At 45.7% G+C, this 21,782-nt stretch overlaps 1 protein-coding gene across 2 annotated transcripts in view; it reads right to left on the reverse strand.

The window, feature by feature from the left end:
- PI4KA (phosphatidylinositol 4-kinase alpha) overlaps positions 1-21,782 on the reverse strand; it is a 100,124-nt gene that overhangs the window by 65,969 nt on the left and 12,373 nt on the right. For both annotated transcript variants that reach the window (XM_047762136.1, XM_047762137.1), the window contains exons 2-4: positions 8,818-8,934; positions 4,726-4,819; positions 170-258 (exon numbers count right to left, since the gene is read on the reverse strand). In XM_047762136.1, the coding sequence (XP_047618092.1) occupies positions 170-258; positions 4,726-4,819; positions 8,818-8,934 (300 nt within the window). The remainder of the gene's footprint in view (positions 1-169; positions 259-4,725; positions 4,820-8,817; positions 8,935-21,782) is intronic.

Genomic DNA, 21,782 nt, shown 5'->3' on the forward strand with positions numbered 1-21,782 from the left:
GGGCCTGGGAACTCCATATGCTGAGGGGCGCCCAACAAAAAGAAGGAAAAAAAAAAAGGATGAAATTCATCAACGTAAACAACCACTTCTTTCTTTTTTAAGTCCTGTATCATTTTGGCATTCTCAGGTCTTACAGAAATGCACATTGATTGATTCACCACACACTTACCTCATCCCTAAGGGAAGGGTCCCTATAAGCCACGTCAGACAGCAAAGTCACCAGGCAGAAGCTGAAGCTCTCAGCAACTGGGAGGGAGCCTGGAAGCAGAAAGACAGGACTCAGATCATCACTGTGAGATGTGGGCCACACCAACTGAATACCCAGCCCAGCTGTTCCCTCTACACGGCCAGCCAAGGACCAGCTTAGAATGGAGGCGGCCCTCATCAGGATGAGCTGCAAAAGAACTGATATGGGCCTGATGTGCTAGCTGAGAAACACCCTTACCTTTCTTTTAATAAAATCTTTGGTTCAGTAAACTTTAAATGTTTCCTGAGCTACCATGTAGTCTGAGATTATAGAGCCTCTCAGTCTGACAGATTCCATGTTCTATTCCTGATCTAAATAAAAGAGAGAAGTCAAAAACAAAAAGACAACTTACAGAATGGGAGAAAATAGTTTCAAATGATGCAACTAACAAGGGCTTAATCTCTAGAATATACAAGCAACTTATACAACTCAACAGCAAAAAAGCCAATCACCCAATGGAAAAATGGGCAAAAGACCTGAATAGACATTTCTCCAAAGATGATATATAGATGGCCAGCAAACACATGAAAAAATGCTCAACATCGCTGGTTATAAGGGAAATGCAAGTCAAAACTACCATGAGATACCATCTCACACCAGTCAGAATGGCCATCATTAATAAGTCCACAAATAACAAGTGCTGGAGGGGCTGTGGAGAAAAGGGAACCCTCCTGCACTGTTGGTGGGAATGTAAACTGGTACAGCCACTATGGAGAACAGTTTGGAGATACCTTAGAAATCAATACATAGAACTTCCATACGGCCCCACAATCCCACTCTTGGGCATATATCCAGACAAAACTCTACTTAAAAGAGACACATGCACCCACATGTTCATTGCAGCACTATTTACAATAGCCAGGACATGGAAACAAACCCAAATGCCCATCGACAGAGGATTGGATTAGGAAGATGTGGTGTATATACACAATGGAATACTACTCAGCCATAAAAAAGAATGACATAATGCCATTTGCAGCAACGTGGATGGAACTAGAGACTCCCCTCCAGCACTTGTGAAATGAGTCAGAAAGACAAAGACAAATACCATATGATATCACTTATAACTGGAATCTAATATCCAGCACAAATGAACATCTCCACAGAAAAGAAAATCATGGACTTGGAGAATAGACTTGTGGCTGCCCGACAGGAGAGGGAGGGAGTGGGAGGGATCGGGAGCTTGGGGTTATCAGATACAACTTAGAATAGATTTACAAGGAGATCCTGCTGAGTAGCATTGAGAACTATGTCTAGATACTCATATTGCAACAGAACAAAGGGTAGGGGAAAAATGCATACAGGTAAGAATAACTTGATCCCCATGCTGTACAGCAGGAAAAAAAAAAAAAAACCAGAAGTCAGTCTTTTATATATACATACATATATATATTTTTTGGGGGGGGGGCTTTTTAGAGTTGCACCCATGACATATGGAAGTTCTAGGCTAGGGGTCAAATCGGAACTGTAGCCACTGGCCTACACCATAGCCACAGCAACGTGGGATCTGAGCCATGTCTGCAACCTACACCACAACTCATGACAATGCTGGATAGTTAACCCATTGAGTGAGGCCGGAAATTGAACCCACGTCCTCATGGATACTAGTCAGGTTTGTTACTGCTGAGCCACAATGGGAACTCCTACAATGTATTTTTTTTTTAAGCATAGGTGGAGTGTCACTGAATCATGAACCCGATGTTGGAGTTTCCTGGTGTCAGAGTGGGTTAAGAATCTGGCGTTGTCACTGCTGTGGCTCAGGTTCTTTTTTTTATTTTGTCTTTTCAGGGCCACACCCTGGGCATACGGAGGTTCCCAGTCTAGGGGTTAAAACAGAACTGTAGCCATTGGCCTATGCCCCAGCCACAGCCATGCTAGATCCAAGCTGTGCCTGCGACCTACACCACAGCTTACAGCAACACCAGATCCTTAACCCACTGAGCAAGGCGAGGGATCGAACCTGCTTCCTCATGGATACTAGTCAGATTTGTTTCCACAGAGCCATGATGGGAACTCCATGGCTCAGGTTCTTGATGAGAGGATGGGAGATGTTTCACGGAGGCAAAATGTCAATACCAACTACTACCACTTTATTTTTATTTTATTTTATTGTTTTTGTCTTTTTAGGGCCGTACCCACAGCATATGGAGGTTCCCAGGATAGGGGTTGAATAGGAGCTGCAGCCGCTGGCCTACACCACAGCCACAGCAACGAGGGATCCAAGCTGCATCTTCGACCTACACCACAGCTCACCACAACACTGGATCCTTAACCCACTGATCGAGACCAGGGATCGCACCCATGTCCCCACGGTTGCCAATTGGGTTCGTTAACCACTGAGTCACGACGGGAACTCCAATTACTACCACTTTAAATTGAAGTAAAGTTTGTATTTTCTTAGATAAATGGAGAAAATCCTAAGAAGAGCTTCCAGAGATGTGCTATGTTCCTTGTAGATTTTTGAGCCCCTTTCTGACTGACCCTCCTGGGAGGGAGGTTCCCAGGAGCAGGGCCTTGAGGTCAGAAAGGGAGCACGGCACTCAGCAGACCAAGAGCAAAGCAGCAACTGTACCCATGTGCCCCTGTGTGCCTGCTTGTGCCCCATGTGCCTCCAGGACCTGAGAACTGCTGCTGTGGGGCCTTCACTACTAACTACTTAATCAGTCTGGAGCCTGAACACTGACACCAGGACACAGCACGTGGCAGGTGACCAGGGAGGCCCACTTCCACACCTGTGACTCTCAGAGGCAGCTCTGGGTCCTCCTCAAACTGCAGTGTGGCCAGAACCTCCAGGAAGGTAAGTTGGACAGCAGTCTGCCTGCTTCCCGCCCCAGAACTGCTAACTTGGTAGTTCCAGTGTGGGCTGTGACCTGTCTTCCAACGGGCTCCCAGGGGACGCCGAAGCTGTAGGTCCAGGGACAGCCCTTTAAAGCACTACTGCTCTGGAGTTCCCGTCATGGCACAGAGGTTAATGAATCCGACTAGGAACCATGAGGTTGTGGGTTTGATCCCTGGTCTTGCTCAGTGGGTTAAGGATCTGGCGTTGTCGTGAGCTGTGGTGTAGGTTGCAGATGCGGCTCAGATTCTGCATTGCTGTGGCTCTGGCGTAGGCCAGTGGCTACAGCTCCGATTAGACCCCTAGCCTGGGAACCTCCATATGCCGAATGAGCGGCTCAAGAAAAGGCAAAAAAGACTAAATAAATAAAGCACTACTGCTCTGAAGCATGAAAGCGGAAGTGATGCTGCCATAGTAGAGTGAAATATCACCTCACAATGGGAAATGTATACATCTCTAACAATGTCTGAATAACATTAAACTTTCTTTCTAGTAAGTCTATGTCTATAGAAGTGATATTTGTTCTGAAATAAAGCAATCAACATCTTCCAGTGTGCTACTTCTTCCAAAGCAGAGAACAGTGGTGAACATAGGTGTCTGACTTCTCAGCAATGCTCTATTTAATTTGTAGTCCTTCACATTCCAGGATACATTCATGATTTGGGGGTCTGTCAGTTTTAGGCACAGTTAAGACACCAGAAATAATGAAAAACCAAAGGTCAAGAGCAACACCGCCAGGCATAACCAAGATATTCACGAGAACAGCAAAATCCCCAGCAGACTGATCCCACCTAACAAAGCCAGGCCACCAACAAAAAGGACAAGGGCCTTCTTTGCAGGCACTAACCCTCTGCTAGATCCAAGTGGGGGTGGCTCAGGCCTCAGAGAGAGAGAGATTACAAGGAAACTTCAGTCCCATGGGTCATGAACTCTGAAATGTTAGAGATTTCCAAGCTGATTTGGGGGCTTTGGGAAGTCATGAGCATTCTGAGCATCTAGCACAATGCCTGGCATATAGTGGACTTATGTAAATATTTTGGAAGGGAAAGGAGGAAGAAGGCAAGGAGGGAGGGGGGAAGGATGGTGGAGGAGCAGAGAGAAAAAGATTATCTAACTTTCTCTTTGATCTTCTAGAGAGATCAACATCAAATACAAGTTAAAAAGAAATACACCTTAATTTACTCCATTTCTAAAGATGCAGAATTCAACTGAAACCCAGCAATATCAAGGAAGGGGTACACCTATGTACGGTGAACTCGTGGTTGAGACCTGAATACCCATCTCACCACCCTTCCTTGTTGAGATGGAAAAGTGCCCTCACTGAGGTCTGAGCCCATCTACCCAGGGGAATAGGCCAGTTCAGCGACAGCAGCAGACCTAATTCTGGCCAGACAAACGTGAGCCAAGCCTCCTGGGAGTCCTAGTGTTCCTGCTTAGCCGTGTCCACCCCACCCTGGGCTCTGGTCTATAGCGAAGAAGCACTGCCCATGCTGCTGCAGGCACGCAGCTATCCCACAGCTGGGAGCAGAACCAGCTAGAAGCTTCCTAACTGCTGCATCAATGCAGTGAAACACTTGATCCTTCACAGACAGTAAACAGCCATGCTTCCCGGCATTCCAGCAAAAACATTAAGCAAAATTACCTCTGCCTTTCCGAGCTGTGCTTTCTTCCACCCAGTACACTTTCGGAAGACCTTTAAGAAGTCGAAGAAGGTAAGGAACCACCGAATCTTTGTGCTAAAAAAAGACAAGATTATATTTAATTAAAGACACAACTGGTAGCTTTTTAGTATAGACTGAGCCCAAAGCAAAGCACACCCGTAGTCTAATCATCTCAGAAAAGTGGGCTAGTCTGGAAGCTGTCTGACAGGAAGTCTGACACCAGCCCTTTTGCTGCTCAGTGTCCAGTCTGGCGCTGGCCTCCGGAAGAAGGCATGTATGTGCACACTCAAAGCTGCACCTTGAGAGGTGTGCAAGGTCCCCAAACCCAAACCTGGGCCTTGGGACCAGAGCCTCTGGATTGGAGAGAAGCTCACAGCCATGGGCTTCCAACCTGGTGATGCTTCTGCTGCTCATGGCCTTTGTGTTCTTTCCTCCTGAAAAACTTTTCACTTCGTATTTCCTTCTGCTCCCCTCAGATGGAGTATCAGACTTCACAGCCATGCTTAGCAATGGAAAAACTACTTCCATCTAGTTCCCACCTAGCCAGTCAGCATATGACCCATAACTACCCCCCACTGGCTTATATAGCTGCCCCCGTGAAAGTCAGGATGCGTGCTCTCTGGAGTTCCCATTGTGGCTCAGCAGGTTAAGAATCAATATAGGTTCCGTGAGGATGCAGGTTCGATCCCTGGCCTTGCTCAGTGGGTTAAGGATCCTGTGCTGCTGTGAGCTGTGGTGTAGATCGCAGACACAGCTCTGATTTGACCCCTAGCCTGGGAACTTCCAAATGTCACAGATAGAGCCCCAAAAATAAAAATAATAAAGAGCTTAGCATAAGTGCACTCCAAAGAAGGTGGCACTATCTAATGGTCCAAAATGCTGGGAAACCTGTGGTTTTGAAAACATGGTTACAAATTCCACGACCCTCCTATCACTGAAAGGTGGTCAAATTCCTGTCCCCCAGAGACTGGGCTGCCTCAGTGATGTGCTGTGAGCAGAGTGTCACTCCTATGCATCCAAGGGCTCCACATCGAAAGACACAAAGAGCTGACAGTCCCACACCAATTTATACCAAAGACCTGGCATCCTCAGATTTGGTATCTGCTGAGTGTCCTGGACCCACCCTCCACCCCCTCCACTGAACCTGCTGGGCAACTGTACATGGAAGGTGGACTAAGCGAGCTGGCTTCCCAGGCTAGGCAGGAGACAGCACTGCAGCTTCCACCGGCTCTTTCTCCAGACTCTTGCTCTTGGAACCCAGAACCCCCAGATGACGGCAGATGGACCAGGTGTTGGACACTTCTGAGCTCTGTCTAAATTGCAGATTCATAAACAAAAAACCTCCCCCCGCCGGAAAAAAAAAAAAAAAACACACTGTATTAAGACACTAGGTTCGGTTTGTTTTTGTTTGTTTTGGCCACACAGGCAGCATGCAGAAAGTTCCCAGGCCAGGGATTGAGCCTGCACCACAGCAGCAACCTGAGCCACAGTACTGACAATGCCAGATTCTTAACCCTCTGTTGCCAAAGGGAATTCCTCAGACAGTTTTTAATGCCACAGAAGTAACCAAAATAAAGAGAGAAATTTCTTTAGTGAAAACAAAACCATTTTCCCTCTACAACAACTGCCCAGGAAACTGGTGCACTAAGACACACAAAACCCCAAACGGCCTGCACTGCAAGGTCCTGTAAAAGGAACAGCCCAGGGGCTCCCCACACACCCCACTGCAGTGTGACCAATGCATGTAGCAAGTAAACCGCCTCAGCTACTCTGGCCACAGCTGCTGCCAGGATAGCCCGTTGACTGGATACAAAAGAGACCAGAGCCAGAACCCTCCCCAGATGGAGGAAAGGAACACACACTCCAGGGGTACAAGAGAGCTGGCCCCTGGGCTTGGGGGCTGGCGGCACTCAGGGCCCCCCCCCCTCCGTGAGCCCCTCAGGCCCCCAGAAGCACAGGTAGGCTGTGAAGTGCACAAGACAGCCACTGCCACCCTGCCATCCTCACCCGGGACTCAAATTACATCAAAAACAACTCATACTCAACTTCCTTGCCATCTAAAAAGTCTAAAAGGGAGTTCCCATTGTGGCTCAGTGGTAATGAACCCTACTGGTATCCGTGAGGACTCGGGTTCGCTCAGGTTCCCTGGCGTCGCTCAGTGAGTTAAGGATCTGGTGTTGCCATAGGCTGCAGTGTAAGTCACAGACACAGCTCAGATTCTTCATAGCTGTGGTTGTGGTTTAGGCTGGCGGCTAAAGATCCAATTCAACCCCTAGCCTAGGAACTTCCATATGCCTCAGGTGCAGCCCTAAAAAGCAAAAATAAAATAAAATAAATTAAATTAAATATTGCTCTAAAATTATAATGCGTATTTTAAAAAATGTATAAATACCGTCAAAAATATTCCTATAGAAGAAAATTTTCTAGGACATGCAAGCTTTCTTAGATAAATAAAAATTAAAATATCTTTTTTTTAAACATAGAATGATTAAATTGTAATTTTTTTTCTTGGCCACACCCACAGCATGTGGAAGTTCCTGAGCCAGGAATCAAACCCAAGCCACAGCAATGACAACTCTGAGTCCTTAACTACTAGTCCACCAGAAACTCCTAAACTTGAAATTTAAAAACAAATGACTTTCAGTAATAATAAAAATAAATAAAAAAAGATTCTGTATCTAGTGACTGACCATTTGCTTCAATTAGCTTTGATAAATACTAAAAAACAGCCATTTTTTGTTAAAGTGACAACACTGGTTTTTAAAAAACCTTACGTTGCCATGTAAAACTTATTATCTACCATAGTTTTGAAAAAGATAGCATTATCACGATTATCTCAAAGAATACTGCCCTTTTGGAAGGAGAAGAAATGGTCTCTCTGAGTCTAAAGAGCATCTTACCTGAGGGTAGAAATCACACCTACCCTGGAGGGCACATGAGTACTTCACGAAGCACTGCAACTAACTTTCCGGTGAAAACAAAACCAAACTTTCAAAAAGTAATACAATAGGGAGTTCCAGCTGTGCTGCAGGGGGTTAAGAATCCAACTGTAGTGGCTCGGGTTGCTGTAGGTTGAATCTCCAGTCCAGTGCGCAGGGGTGGGGGTGGGGTTAAGGATCCAGTGTTGCTGCAGCTGCGGCATAGGTTGCAGGCGTGGCTCAGATTCAATCCCTGGCCCAGGAATTTCCACGTGCTGCAGATATAGCTAAAAAAAAAATTTAAATAAAAAATGGAGGGGAGTTCCTGTCATGGCTCAGCGGTTATCAAACCTGACTAGCATCATGAGGATTCAGGTTTGATCCCTGGCCTTGCTCAGTGGGTTAAGGATATGGCGTTGCCGTGAGCTGTGGTGTAGGTTGCAGACACAGCTTGGATCCTGTGTTGCTGTGGCTCTGCTGTAGGACAGCAGCTGCAGCTCTGATGCGATCCCTAGCCTGGGAACCTCCATATGGTGCGAGTGCAGCCCTAAATTGACAAAAAAAAAAAAAAAAAAAGAGTTCCTGCTGTGGCCCAACGGTAATGAACCTGACTAGTATCCATGACGATACAGGTTTAATCCTTTGCCTTGATCAGTGGGTTAAGGATCTGGCATTGGGAGTTCTCACTGTGGCACAGCAGGAACAAATCTGACTAGTATCCATTAGGATGTGGGTTCGATCCATGGCCTCTCTCAGTGGGTTGGGGATCTGGTGTCGCCATAAGCTGTGGTGTAGATCTCAGATGTGGCTCAGATCCCGTGTGGCTGTGGCTCTAGCTGTGGCTATGGTTGTGGTGTAGGCTGGCAGCTACAGCTCTGATTTGACCCCTAGCCTGGGAACTTCCATATGCCTCAGGTACAGCCCAAATAAATAAAATAGAAACACAATATATTCACACAGTCCAAAAAGCACACTTTCCTGGGGGGTGTCAGTAGGAGGTGCATTCCCACCCGATTCACCCACCACAAATGTGCTCACTAGGTGCATGTGTAAGCACTCCTCCAGCACTGCTGCAAGTAAATAAAGCAGGTGTAAGCTTACATTCTATCACCCACTATCCTGAACTGAAGAAACTCTAATGTAGGCAAGTCTCACCTGTAGATCAGATTCAATGAGAAAGATGCCCAAGGCAATCACTGCATCTCTCCGTCTTTCATCTAACTGGAAGATCCCGTGGAAATCTACAGGGCACATGCAAAGCAGCTTTTGGACCTGAAAAACAAGACCAAACAAAACAAAAACCAAAACTAAAGATTAAAAATACATAAACATTTTTAAAAGCCTAGCAAGTCTACACAGCCAATAAGTCATTTTCCCCAACCAGATTATGCAAAGGACATCTCCAACCTCTGAGACTGTGGTCTACGTGCTGCTGAAGAACCTGGGCCGAGAGCAGAAACTCTGTGTTCACAGAGAGAGGCAATAAAGCACCATGGCTCACGTCTGCCCTTCTGTGTCAGGACAGCCTGGGGTCCCCCACTTCCCAGGGGTGTCCATGAGGAGGTTATGCAAACCTACCTCCTGCATAAGGCCTCCTCTTAGGGATCTTTAAACATCTGTGTAAACCACTCAGGACTTCGGGTCACAGAGTATATGCTCAGGAAACAATACCTATTGTTACTGGACATGCCTTAGCACTAGGCTAGCAGAGAGCAAGCGGGCAGGCAGTTAAGTCAGCAATTTACTGAGTATATGGAAATACTAGGGTTATCATCAGAACAAACCAACAGTAAATGTCATAAAGGAACTAACAATTGGAATTTATTATGAAAAGGCAAACAGGTGATGCCAATCTTAAACATCCCTAACAGAGGAAGCTCAGAACAGAGCATCAGACACACCAGGAGGCCCTGACTTTTTTTTTTTTTTTTTGGTCTTTTGTCCTTTTTCAGGGCCACACCCACAGCATATGGAAGTTTTCAGGCTAGGGGTCTAATCAGAGCTGCCGCTGCCGGCCTACACCGCAGTCACAGCAATGCCAGATCCAAGCCACGTCTGTGACCTATACCATAGCTCACAGCAACACTGGATCCTTAACCCACTGAGCAAGGCCAGGGATCGAACCCTCAACCTCATGGTTCCTAGTCGGATTCATTTCTATTGCGCCACAACGGAACTCCAAGGAGGCCCTAACTTGCTGTCCCAAAGACACAAAGAGAAGTCACTTACTGACATTCACGTGGTTTGATGGGATGTTTTAATGGCAAAGGAAATCGAATGCAGTGCTTGGTATTTGCTCTGAAATGTATCAGTTAAATCACCACTGTAATTTTTTTTTTTTTTTTGGCTTGTTAGGACCGCACCTGCGACATATGGAGGTTCCCAGGCTAGGGGTCCAATCGGAGCTACAGCTGCTGGCCTATACCACAGCCACAGCAACACAGGATCCGAGCCGCGTCTGCGACCTACGCCACAGTTCACGGCAACACCAGATCCTCAGTCCACTGAGCAAGGCCAGGGATCGAACCTGCAACCTCATGGTGCCTAGTTGGATTTGTTTCCGACGTGCCATGACGGGAATGCCACCACTGCAATTTTTAAAAGAAAGCAATGTGCAGAGTTCCTGTGTGGTGCAACAGTAACAAACCCAACCAGCATCCATGAGGATGCGGGTTCGATCCCTGGCCTTGTTCAGTAGGTTAAGGAAGCAGCATTGCCAAGAGCTGTGGTGTAGGCCAGCAGCTGCAGCTCCAATTCAAACCCTAGCCTGGGAACTTCCATAGGCCAAAGGTGCGGCTGTAAAAGGCAGAAAAACAAAAAAAAAAGAAAGTAAGCAGCTCTCGGGCAAGGCCCTGAAGATGAGCCAGCTCTGCCTCTCTGCAGCACTTCTCCTCCTCCTGGGCACCCTGTGGCCAGCACCCAGCAGGGTGGAGAGAGGAGTCTGGTCCAAGCCATGCCACTTGCCTCCCTACATGGGTCCCTGCAGGGCCCTGTTCATCAGGTACTTCTACAACGCCAGCTCCGGGCTCTGCAAGACCTTTACTTACGGCAGGTGGCTGTGACAGGGCCCAGGGAGATCGGGGCAACTGTGCTTCCCGAGATGCTGAAGGCCTCCTAGGAGGCCCCACACAGGGCTGGGCTGTGGCTGCCTTTGGAAAGGGTTGAGGCTCCTCCTCTGCCCCCTTCTCAAACCTACCCTCAATAGAACCCTGCCTCTTTCCTCACTGCATCCTCACCCTCACCTCCCACCCACCATCACTAAGCTCCTTGGAGGTGAACGCAATGTCACTTCTCGAATCCTGCTCTGAGTGGCAGTGGTGGCAGAAGCCTTTTCCCTAAAGAAGTCCCTTTCACCACACTGATGCTGCATATTTCTCTATCAGTGGCTTCAACCTCTGGCCTTATATTTAGTAAATTCATTTTCTAATAAAAAAAAAAGAAAGCAATTTGCTGTTGTTCCCTTAGATTTTAAAAGGGCAATTACAAGAGGACAAATCAAAACTGACAAAGATCACATAAAATACTTTCATCCCAGGGTTTGTACGTTTACCTGAAGATCTGAAATGATCTAAACATTTAACATTAAGAGAACAATCATGATTCAACCACTTAATCAAATATTAGATTGGACCCTATGAAATTACTGATAGTCAACCACTTTGACCTACAAAAACAATGCTTTCATCAAGTTTAACTTAATATCACAGACATTAAAAATACCATTTTTCTAAGAATAAGCAAGGACATGGAACAATGCTCTAAACATCCTACAAGTGCCCACAAGGAATGACCTGAATTACCTGGAAGAAAATGTATCAAAGTGTTAATAGTTTTGAGAGATAGGATGACTAGAGGTGTTTTGTTTCTTCATGTTTTTTATGTTTGCCAAAATAGGTTCTAAGGGGAAATATTACTCTGTAACCAGGAAAAATATCCTGTAGGTTAAAATAAAAATATAAAATAAGAAGCGGAAATCCATGCTTTCATGGTTAAATGCTTAGGCAAAAGGGCACACACAAAAGGTAAGAGAGGGACCAAGTGCAACCTCTCACTTTTCTCCCACGTTGTCTTGCCCAGGAGAAGGTACTTGCTGATCAGGGCCTATGACACAAAGGGAGCTGCAGACCACGCATCACCAGGAGATAAAGGAGATGGCAGACCACGCATGACCAAGTGATCAGCCCAAAAACTTTGGTAATTTCCACTGGCGAAGTACACTCCTGTGACAAAGTTTCTCAAGAAACATCCCTGCAGATGAGAAATCCACAAGCAGGAGGATTTTATCGGAATGAGCCAATGAGGGAGTTCCCGTCGTGGCTCAGTGGAAACAAATCTGACTAGTATCCATGAGACTAAGGTTCAATCCCTGGCCTTGCTCAGTGGGTTAAGGATCCGGTGTCGCCATGAGCTGTGGCAGAGGTTGCACATGCAGATCGGATCTGGTGTTGCTGCGGCTGTGGCGTAGGCCAAGGGCTACAGCTCCGATTCAACCCCTAGCCTAGGAACCTCCATATGCTACGAGTGCTCCCCTAAAAAGACAAAAAAAAAAAAAAAAAAAAAGAATGAACCAATGAGATCCAGGAAGCTGACCACGAATCAGCCTTGACCCTAGACCTGTTGGAGTCTGTATGCTGCCCTGCCCCAGGCAGCACTCTGCCCTCCCCCTGGCCCTGCCAGGAAGAGGCACCACACACAGACCCCGGAGTGATCCTAAGGGGCTAGAAGACAGAGTAGAGATTTAGAAACACGTCATAATTGGCCCAATCTCATGCCTCAGTATGGAAAAGACAGAGCTATACAGAGAAGATGACACTTTAGTACTCCCACGTGCCAAACACTGGTGCTCTCATGTCTTTCCTCCATCCCTGGAGGCTCCTCTGTGGGCAGGGTAAGGATCCTGATTTATTTTTCTGTTGTATGTAAATAAATCCAATTTCGACAACTTTTTTTTGTCACGGTAGCAGTAGGAAACTAATACAATTGATCACAGAATATTAAACCAATCAAAACCCGGACAGCACATCAACAAAGATAAGAAAAAATTAGGGAGTTCCTATCATGGCTCGGCCCACTAGGAACCTGACATAATGTCCGTGAGGATGTGGGTCTGATCGATGGCCTCTCTCAGTGGGTTAAGGATCCCGCCACAAGGTGTGACATAGGTCCCAGATGAGGTTCAAATCCTGTGTTGCCATGGCTGTCGTGTAGGCCTACAGCTACAGCTCCAATTTGTCCACCTAGTCTGGGAATTTCCATATGTCACAAGTGTAGCTGTAAAAAGAAAAGAAAAAAAGAAAGACATAAAAATTAGTTATTCAGGTTATAGGCACTATTTATTTCCTTTTTTACTCTTAACTCTTTTCTTTATTTCCCATAAGGAATATTGCTAACTACAGAATCAGGGGGAAAAAATCTCTAAAATCAGTAGAAACAACTTTGCCATTAATGCAAATCATATTTTTAAAAGGACGATAATATTTACAGCATTAGAGCTCAGAAAATAAGAGAAAAGTGTACATTTCAATGGATAGGAGCTGGGTAATTTTATGAGAGTTCCATGATGGCCTAGCTGTTAAGGATCTGATGTCGTCACTGCTGTGGCTCAGGTTTGATCCCTGGCCCAGGAACTTCTGCATGCCATAGGTGCAGATTAAAAAAAAAAAAAAAAAAAAAGAAGGAAGATGGAATCCTAGTACAAAAAAGTAACATAAACCAAAAATACATCTAGGTCAACTAAAGCAAATGCTTCCTAAATACAACAGTCCTACCACAACTTTAGTTCCAACATCTTAGTACCCTAAGAGACCTCCTACTTAACTATGACCTCCCCAAGAGTCTCAGTCTAAATAGGAATGTATTTCTCTCTAATGGAGCAGGAAATGCCACTGCCCAAGTGTGAGAGCGATACTTGCCTGCCACAGGCTTGCAGGCAGAGACCCAGGCCAGTACCTCCTGAAAGAGATCAGGGCAGGTCAAGCTTAATCTCACAAAATGGTCTTCAAAACATTCCACAGTTCTTTGTAAATGAAAATCACATTTAATTAAATTACTTCATTAACAAAAAAATCATGGGAAAAATGAAATGCGATGGTGAGCTTTTCTAGTTAAAATTTCTCTAAGGAAAAACAAACACCTATGTTGGACAACTACATTGAAATGCTGCTGGCCTGGACATGGGCCTGAGGACCAACTGCTAACAGCTCCCAATTACAGGCAGGATCACAGATGGGGGTAGGATGGGGCACAGACCCAGCCGCCAAATGGCCACTTACAGGTAGATTAGGTGCTATTTGGTTTTACAGGCTGAGCAACTAGGCCCTGATGGGTTAAGATCGATGTTAGGTGACAGGCTCCCCCTAGACCCACTATGACTTCTGTCCTGATGCCTCCAATATTCGGTCTTCCCACTCGCGCACCTTCAACCGCTCCCGACTCCAACACTCAATGTACATGCCCAGACTAACAAGGGAGGCCCTTCCCAAATTCCCCAACACCGGAGCCCAACTCCCTTGCCAGTCTTTCCCACAGCTGTCACCATCTGCAACATTTCTCTACTGCCTTGTCTCCCAACAAACCACCCACCACCATCCTTCCAAGATATAGCTCCACTGTCTTTCCAGATCCTCCACCTCTCAGGAGCCCAACAAGCATTCTGTGCTTCTCCTGAGATAATTCCTTCATCCTACCTTACCCTGGAGTTGCTTGTGCACTTAGCTTCTGCTAACTGCAGATAGGACTACAGTCCCTCCTCACTGTACCCCCTGCATCCCATATGCCCAGAAACTTAGCAATTACTTAGCGCGACCAAAGGGACCAACACGACAGGGACTTAATGAGGTGAAAGGGAAAGAAGAGAGAGAGAGGACCACCAGAGCCCAGGAGTCCTCCTGTAGGCTCAGCGATGTGTGACACCCGTTCCACAGCCAGTGTCAACATCAGGTGATATACAGCAGCATCACCTGCATGGAGGGATGAAGACTCATCAAGCCAAGTAATCATACACATCACTCCCTGACAACACTCTGCCAATCACAAGATCAATAAAAACGACACAACAAGCAAATAACACAAGTCAGAAACCAAACGTCAGTGGCCCTGAAAGCCTGGCGCAAGTTCTAGGCCTAGATATCAGAAATGCCCTTGGGAGTTCCCGTCGTGGTGCAGTGGTTAACGAATCCAACTAGGAACCATGAGGTTGCGGGTTCGATCCCTGCCCTTGCTCAGTGGGTTAAGGATCCAGTGTTGCTGTGAGCTGTGGTGTAGGTCACAGACGCGGCTCGGATCCTGCCTTGCTGTGGCTCTGGTGTAGGCTGGCGGCCACAGCTCCAATTGGACCCCTAGCCTGGGAACCTCCATATGCCATGGGAGCAGCCCAAGAAATGGCAAAAAGACAAAAAAAAAAAAAAAAAAAAAAGAAATGCCCTGGAAACTGGGACTCTTGTGAGAAAAAAAAGTGAAGACTTGAACCCAGTCCTGTAGAGGCATCACACATCAGACAATGGAGAACTGCCTCCACCTAAGAACAGCCAGCAGGAAGGGAGTTCCTGTCATGGCTCAGCAGAAACAAATCTGACTAGTATACATAAGGACGCAGGTTCAATCTCTGGCCTCCCTCAGTGGGTTAAGGTTCCAGTGTTGCCATGAGCTGTGGTGTAGGTCGCAGATGCGGCTTGGATCTGATGTTGCTACGGCTGTGGTGTAGACTAACAGCTACATCTGGTTCAACCCCTAGCCCGGGAACCTCCATATGCCACAGGTGCGGCCCTAAAAAGACAAAAAAAAAAAAAAAAGAGTTGCTAGGGAAACTGGACAGCTGCATGTAAATCAATGAAACTGGAACACACCCTCACACCATGCACAAAAATCAACTCAAGATGACTTAAAGACTTAAATGTAAGACAAGACACCATCAAACTCCTAGAAGAGAATATAGGCAAAACATTCTCTGATATCAACCTTACAAATTTTTTTCAGGTCAGTCTCCCAAGCAACAGAAATGAAAGCAAAACTAAACCAGTGGGACCTAATCAAACTGACAAGCTTTTACACAGCAAAGGAAACCATTAAAAAAAAACAAAAAGACAACTTACAGATGGGAGAAAATAGTTTCAAATGATGCAACTAACAAGGGCTTACTCTCTAAAATATACAAACAACTTATATAACTCAACAGCAAAAAAGCCAACAACCCAATGGAAAAATGGGCAAAAGACCTGAATAGACATTTCTCCAAAGAAGATACACAGATGGCCACCAAACACATGAAAAAATGCTCGACATCACTGATTATTAGAGAAATGCAAATCAAAACTACCATGAGGTACTACCTCACACCAGGCAGAATGGCCGTAAGTCCACAAATAACAAATGCTGTGGAGAAAATGGAAGCCTCTTGCACTGCCGGTGGGAATGTAAACTGGTACGACCACTATGGAAAACAGTATGGAGGTACCTTGGAAAACTATATATAGAAGTACCATATGACCCAGCAATCCCACTCTTGGGCATATATCTGGACAAAACTTTCCTTGAAAAAGACACATGCACCCGCATGTTCACTGTAGCACTATTCACAATAGCCAAGACATGGAAACAACCTGAACGTCCATTGACAGATGACTGGATTAAGATGTGGTACAGGAGTTCCCGTCATGGCACGGTGGTTAACCAATCCAACTAGGAACCACGAGGTTGCGGGTTTGATCCCTGCCCTTGCTCAGTGGGTTAAGGATCCGGCGTTGCCGTGAGTTATGGTGTAGGTCGAAGACGTGGCTCAGATCGAGTGTTTCTGTGGCTCTGGCTCCAGTTGGACCCCTAGCCTGGGAACCTCCATGTACCATGGAAGCGGCCCTAGAAAAGGCAAAAAGATCAAAAAAAAAAAAAAAAGATGTGGTATATACACACAATGGAATACTACTCAGCCATAAAAAGGAACAAAATAATGCCATTTGCAGCAACATAGATGGAACTAGAGACTCTCACACTGAGTGAACTCGGGAAAGACAAAAGACAAATATCAAATGATATCACTTATATCTGGAATCTAATATATGGCACAGATGAACCTTTCCACAGGAAAGAAAATTATGGACATGGAGAACAGGCTTGTGGTTGCCAAGGGGGAGGGAGTGAGATGGATTGGGAATTTAGGGTTAATAGATGCAAACTATTGCCTTTGGAATAGATAAGCAATGAGATCCTGCTGTACAGCAATGGGAACTATATCTAGTCACTTATGGTGAAGCATGATAATGTGAGAAAAAAGAATGTATACATGTATGTCTATCTGGGTCACCTTGCTGTACAGTAGAAAATTGACAGAACATTGTAAACCGGCTATAACGGAAAAAAAATCATTATAAAATTAAAAAAAAAAAAAGAACAGCCAGCAGTTAGTGGGCATTTCTCATACGCCAGGGCTGGCACGTGTCCTCTCACCTGATCCTCACAATGTATGAGGGTATTACTAACCATCCCCATTTTATCATTAAGAAACTGAGACAGTGTCTAACCCAGAATAAAGCTTTAGCACTATAGTGTTTAAAAATGAAAAGGAGTTCCCACAGTGACTCAGCAGGTTAAGAACCTAACTATATCCATGAGGATACAGGTTCCACCCCTGGCCTCACTCAGTGGGTTAACGATTTGATGTTGCCTCAAGCTACAGTATAGGTCACAGATGCAGCTCAGATCTGGTGTCGCTGTGGCTGTGCTATAGGCTGGCAGCTGCAGCTCCGATTCCACCCCTAGTCCAGGAACTTCTACATGCTGTACCTGCGGTCCTAAAAAAGAAGGAAAAAAAATGAATGATTTTCCCCAGAGTTTTACAACAAACTAACAAGTAGTTTACTTGGGGGGAGGAAGGCAAATGGAGGTTCCTAGGCTAGGGGTCTAATCGGAGCTGTAGACACCAGCCTACACCACAGCCACGCCAGATCTGAGCCACGTCTGCGACCTACACCACAGCTTACAGCAATACAGATCCTTAACCCACTGAGCGAGGCCAGGGATTGAACCTGCAACCTAATGGTTCCTAGTCAGATTCACTTCCTCTGGGCCACGACAGGAACTCCCAAGACTCTGTTAAGAGTTCCTGACCATACTATAACCCAAAGCTGCTAAGAGAAGCCATGCCAAAGAAAGGAAATGACAAACAAGTCTGAGAAAATGAGACATCCTCAAGTCTGGGCAACTGGGCAGGACACTACAGATGAGAATGCAACACAGGGTGGGTGTAGGTCAGGTATTTAGGCCAAAATAAAACTACAATAGCATTACAAGCTGGCTAATTAAACGATTTTTTTTTTTTTAAAGAATACAACTTTTGTTATCTGAAACCTCTGGGAATAGTCTTTCAGAAACACAAAATTCCCTGAGAACTAGGATTAGGCTTTAAGTATGAGTGGTATTTGTTGATGTTGTTAAATCCATTTTTAATTGTCATTCTCCAGTGTGCCGTTCCCTTAAAGAACACTGATCAGAAGTCAACATTTCTACAGGACTCAGAGCTATTGTGATTAACAAAGACCATGATGTTGTGACTGTCATAAAACTATGCCAACACTGGCAAATTGGTAAATCATCTCCCTCAAGCCTCAGCTTTCTCAGGTACAAAAAAATGACCAGAGAGATTTTTGCAGTGTCTGCTCTAGCAATAAAAATCCTGTGATCCTGGAGTTCCTGTTATGGCTCAGTGGTTAATGAACCTGATTAGCATCCCTGAGGACGTGGGTTCAATCCCTGGCCCCACTCAGTGGATTAAGAATCTTGCCATCAGCTGTGGTGTAGGTTGCAGACATGGTTTGGATCTGGCGTTGCTGTGGCTGTGGCGTAGGCTGGCAGCTGTAGCTCCAATTGGACCCCTAGCCTGGAAACCTCCATATACCTCTGGTGTGGCCCTAAAAAGACCAAAAAGAAAGAAAAAAAAATTCCTGTGATTCAAGGACTTCCACCTGCAGCCATGAGGAAAGAGCAGGATCTGGATTTATTTTCCTACCATAAAAGAATAAAAAATGGACAAATACATTAAACCATTGGTTTCAGACAATGGATAAGGTGCACAGGACTGAAATACCCAGAAGAGGAAACAAGTGGGCCCTACAAATGCCCTGGTTTTCCGCCAGAAGACATATCCTAGACCACAGAACAGGGAAGGGTGTCCCAGGCAGACCCTGCTGGTCTCACAAGGCTGAGGACAGAAATGGGAGTATGGGAATTCTGAAGATGAGAGAGTGCAACAGAAGAAAAGTTCCAGAAATCTGCAACAGCATTCCCTTGAGTCTTTGATGGCTATATTAAGACCCACAAGTATAGGGTGATATTCCATGAAGGAGGGTAAAATTCAACCAAGGCACTGTGAGCTGAAGGGCTCCCTGAGTTCTTGCAGAGCTGAGAGGTGTCTGAGTTACTCCCAGCCAGGGTGGAAAATCTGCTAAGCATTCATCAGAGAACTCCAAGGGCCACACCTTAGTAGTGGAGCTAAGCTATCCCTGTGGGAAAGCTATTTTAGACCTGCCCTAATGAAGTTTAAAAACTACCTTGGAGTTCCCAGTGTGGCTCGGCAGAAATGAATCTATCATCCATGAGGACGAAGGTTCGATCCCTGGCCTCACTCAGTGTATTAAGGATCTGGCATTGCTGTGAGCTGCGGTGTAAGTTGCAGACTCAGCTCAGATCCTGCGTTGCTATGACTGTGGTGTAGGCCAGCAGCTGTAGCTTCCCTTTGACCCCTAGTCTGAGAACCTCCATATGCTTCAAGTGCAGCCCTAAGGAAAAAAAAAAACCACACAGAAAAATCAACTGAAAAAATTCAATACCCTTTCATGATAAAAACAAGCAACAAACTAGGAACAGAAGGGAACGTCCTCAACCCAATAATGAGCATTTATGAAAAACCTACAGCTATCATCGTACATAGTAGAGGACTGAAAGATCTCCCCCTAAGATCAGGAACAACATTGTACTGGAGCTTCTGGTCAAGGCAATTAGAAAAGAAAATGAAATAAAAGCCATGCAGACTAGAAAGAAAGAAACAAAACTATCCCTACTTGCATATGACATGATCATGTGTATAGAAAAAACCTAAAGAATCCACTAAAAAAATTAGACCTAAGAGTTCCCCTTTTGGCTCAGGGGGTTAAGAACCCAACTAACGGAGTGGCGCAGTGGTTAACGAATCCGTCTAGGAACCATGAGGTTGCACGTTCGATCCCTGGCCTTGCTCAGTGGGTTAAGGATCTGGCGTTGCCACGAGCTGTGGTGTAGGTTGCAGATGCGGCTCGGATCCCACATTGCTGTGGCTCTGGCGTAGGCCGGCAGCTACAGCTCTGATTTGACCCCTAGCATGGGAACCTCCATATGCCGCGGGTGTGGCCCTAGAAAAGGCAGAAAGACAAAAAAAAAGAACCCAACTAGTATCCATAAGAATGTGGGTTTGATCCCTGGACTCGCTCAGTGGGTTAAGAATCTGCAATTGCCCTGAGCTGAGGCATAGATTGCAGGTGCAGCTCAGATCTGGTGTTGCCATGGCTATTGTGTAGGCCAGTCGCTGCTGCTCCAGTTTGAGCCCTAGCCTGGGAACTTTCATATGCTGCAGGTGCAGCCCTAAAAAGGAAATAAAAAAAATAAAATAAGAACTACAAAACATCATTGAAAGAAAGTAGAGACTTAAATAAATGGAAAGACATCCCATGTTCATGATGATAAGACTTAATATTAAGGGAGTTCCCGTCATGGCTCAGTGGTTAACAAATCCAACTAGGAACGATGAGGTTGCAGGTTCGATCCTGGCCTCACTCAGTGGGTTAAGGATCTGGCGTTGCCGTGAGCTGTGGTGTAGGGTGCAGACACGGCTCGGATCCCGCGTTGCTGTGGCTCTGGCGTAGGCCGGCAGCTGAAGCTCTAATTAGACCTCTAGCCTGGGAACCTCCACATGCCGCAGGTGCGGCCCTAGAAAAGATAAAAAGACAAAAAAGAAAGACAATATTAAGATGGCAGGCACTCCTGCTGTGGCACTAGTAGGTTAAGAATCCAATTACAGTGGCTCAGGTCAATTTGGAGGCTCCGGTTTGATCCCCAGCCCAACACAGTGGGTTAAAGTATCCAGTGTTGCTGGAGCTGCTGCACAGGTTCACAGCTTCGGCTTGGATTCAATCCAAGCCTAGCAACTTCCATAAGCTGTGTGTGCAGCCATAAAATTAAAAGAAAAAAAAGGCAGCAATTATACTCCAAATTGACCTACAGATTCAACATAATCCCTGTCAAAATCCCAAGTGACTTCTTTGCAGAAACTAAGCTGATCCTAAAATTCACATGGAAATTCAGAGGATCCAGATAGGCAAGGAAATCTTAGAAACAAAGAATGAAGTTGGAGAGCTCTTACCAATTTCAAAACATACTACAAAGCTACAGTAATCAAGACAGTGTACTAGAATAAGGACAGATATACAGACCAATACTAAAATAAAAATTCCTGTCACCTTAGAATTCTAGAGTCAGCTGAAATGAAGCTGAGAAAAAAACTTTCTCAGACAAGACAAAGAGAATTAATCACACTAGCACATCAACTATAAGAAATGTTAAAATCAATAAGGTAGGAGTTCCCGTCATGGCGCTGTGGTTAACGAATCCGACTAGGAACCATGAGGTTGCGGGTTCAGTCCCTGCCCTTGCTCAGTGGGTTAACGATCCGGCGTTGCCGTGAGCTGTGGTGTAGGTTGCAAACACGGCTCGGATCCCGCGTTGCTGTGGCTCTGGCGTGGGCCGGTGGCTACAGCTCTGATTAGACCCCTAGCCTGGGAACCTCCATATGCCACGGAAGCGGCCCAAAGAAATAGCAAAAAAAAAGACCAAAAAAAAAATCAATAAGGTATAGCCATGAATTGACGTAAAGGAATGAAGAGAACAAAAAATACTGTATAGAAGTTCCTGTCATAGCTCAGTGGTTAACGAACCTGAGAAGCATCCATGAGGACAAAGGTTCTATCCCTGGCCTTGCTCAGTGAGTTGCGGATTTGGCACTGCCTTGAGCTGTGGTATAAGCTGCAGATGCAGCTCAGATCCAGCGTGGCTGTGGCTGTGGTGTAGGCTGATGGCTACAGCTCCAATTGGACCCCTAGCCT

Source organism: Phacochoerus africanus, chromosome 15, assembly GCF_016906955.1.
Source record: "Phacochoerus africanus isolate WHEZ1 chromosome 15, ROS_Pafr_v1, whole genome shotgun sequence".
Taxonomy (NCBI): domain Eukaryota; kingdom Metazoa; phylum Chordata; class Mammalia; order Artiodactyla; family Suidae; genus Phacochoerus; species Phacochoerus africanus.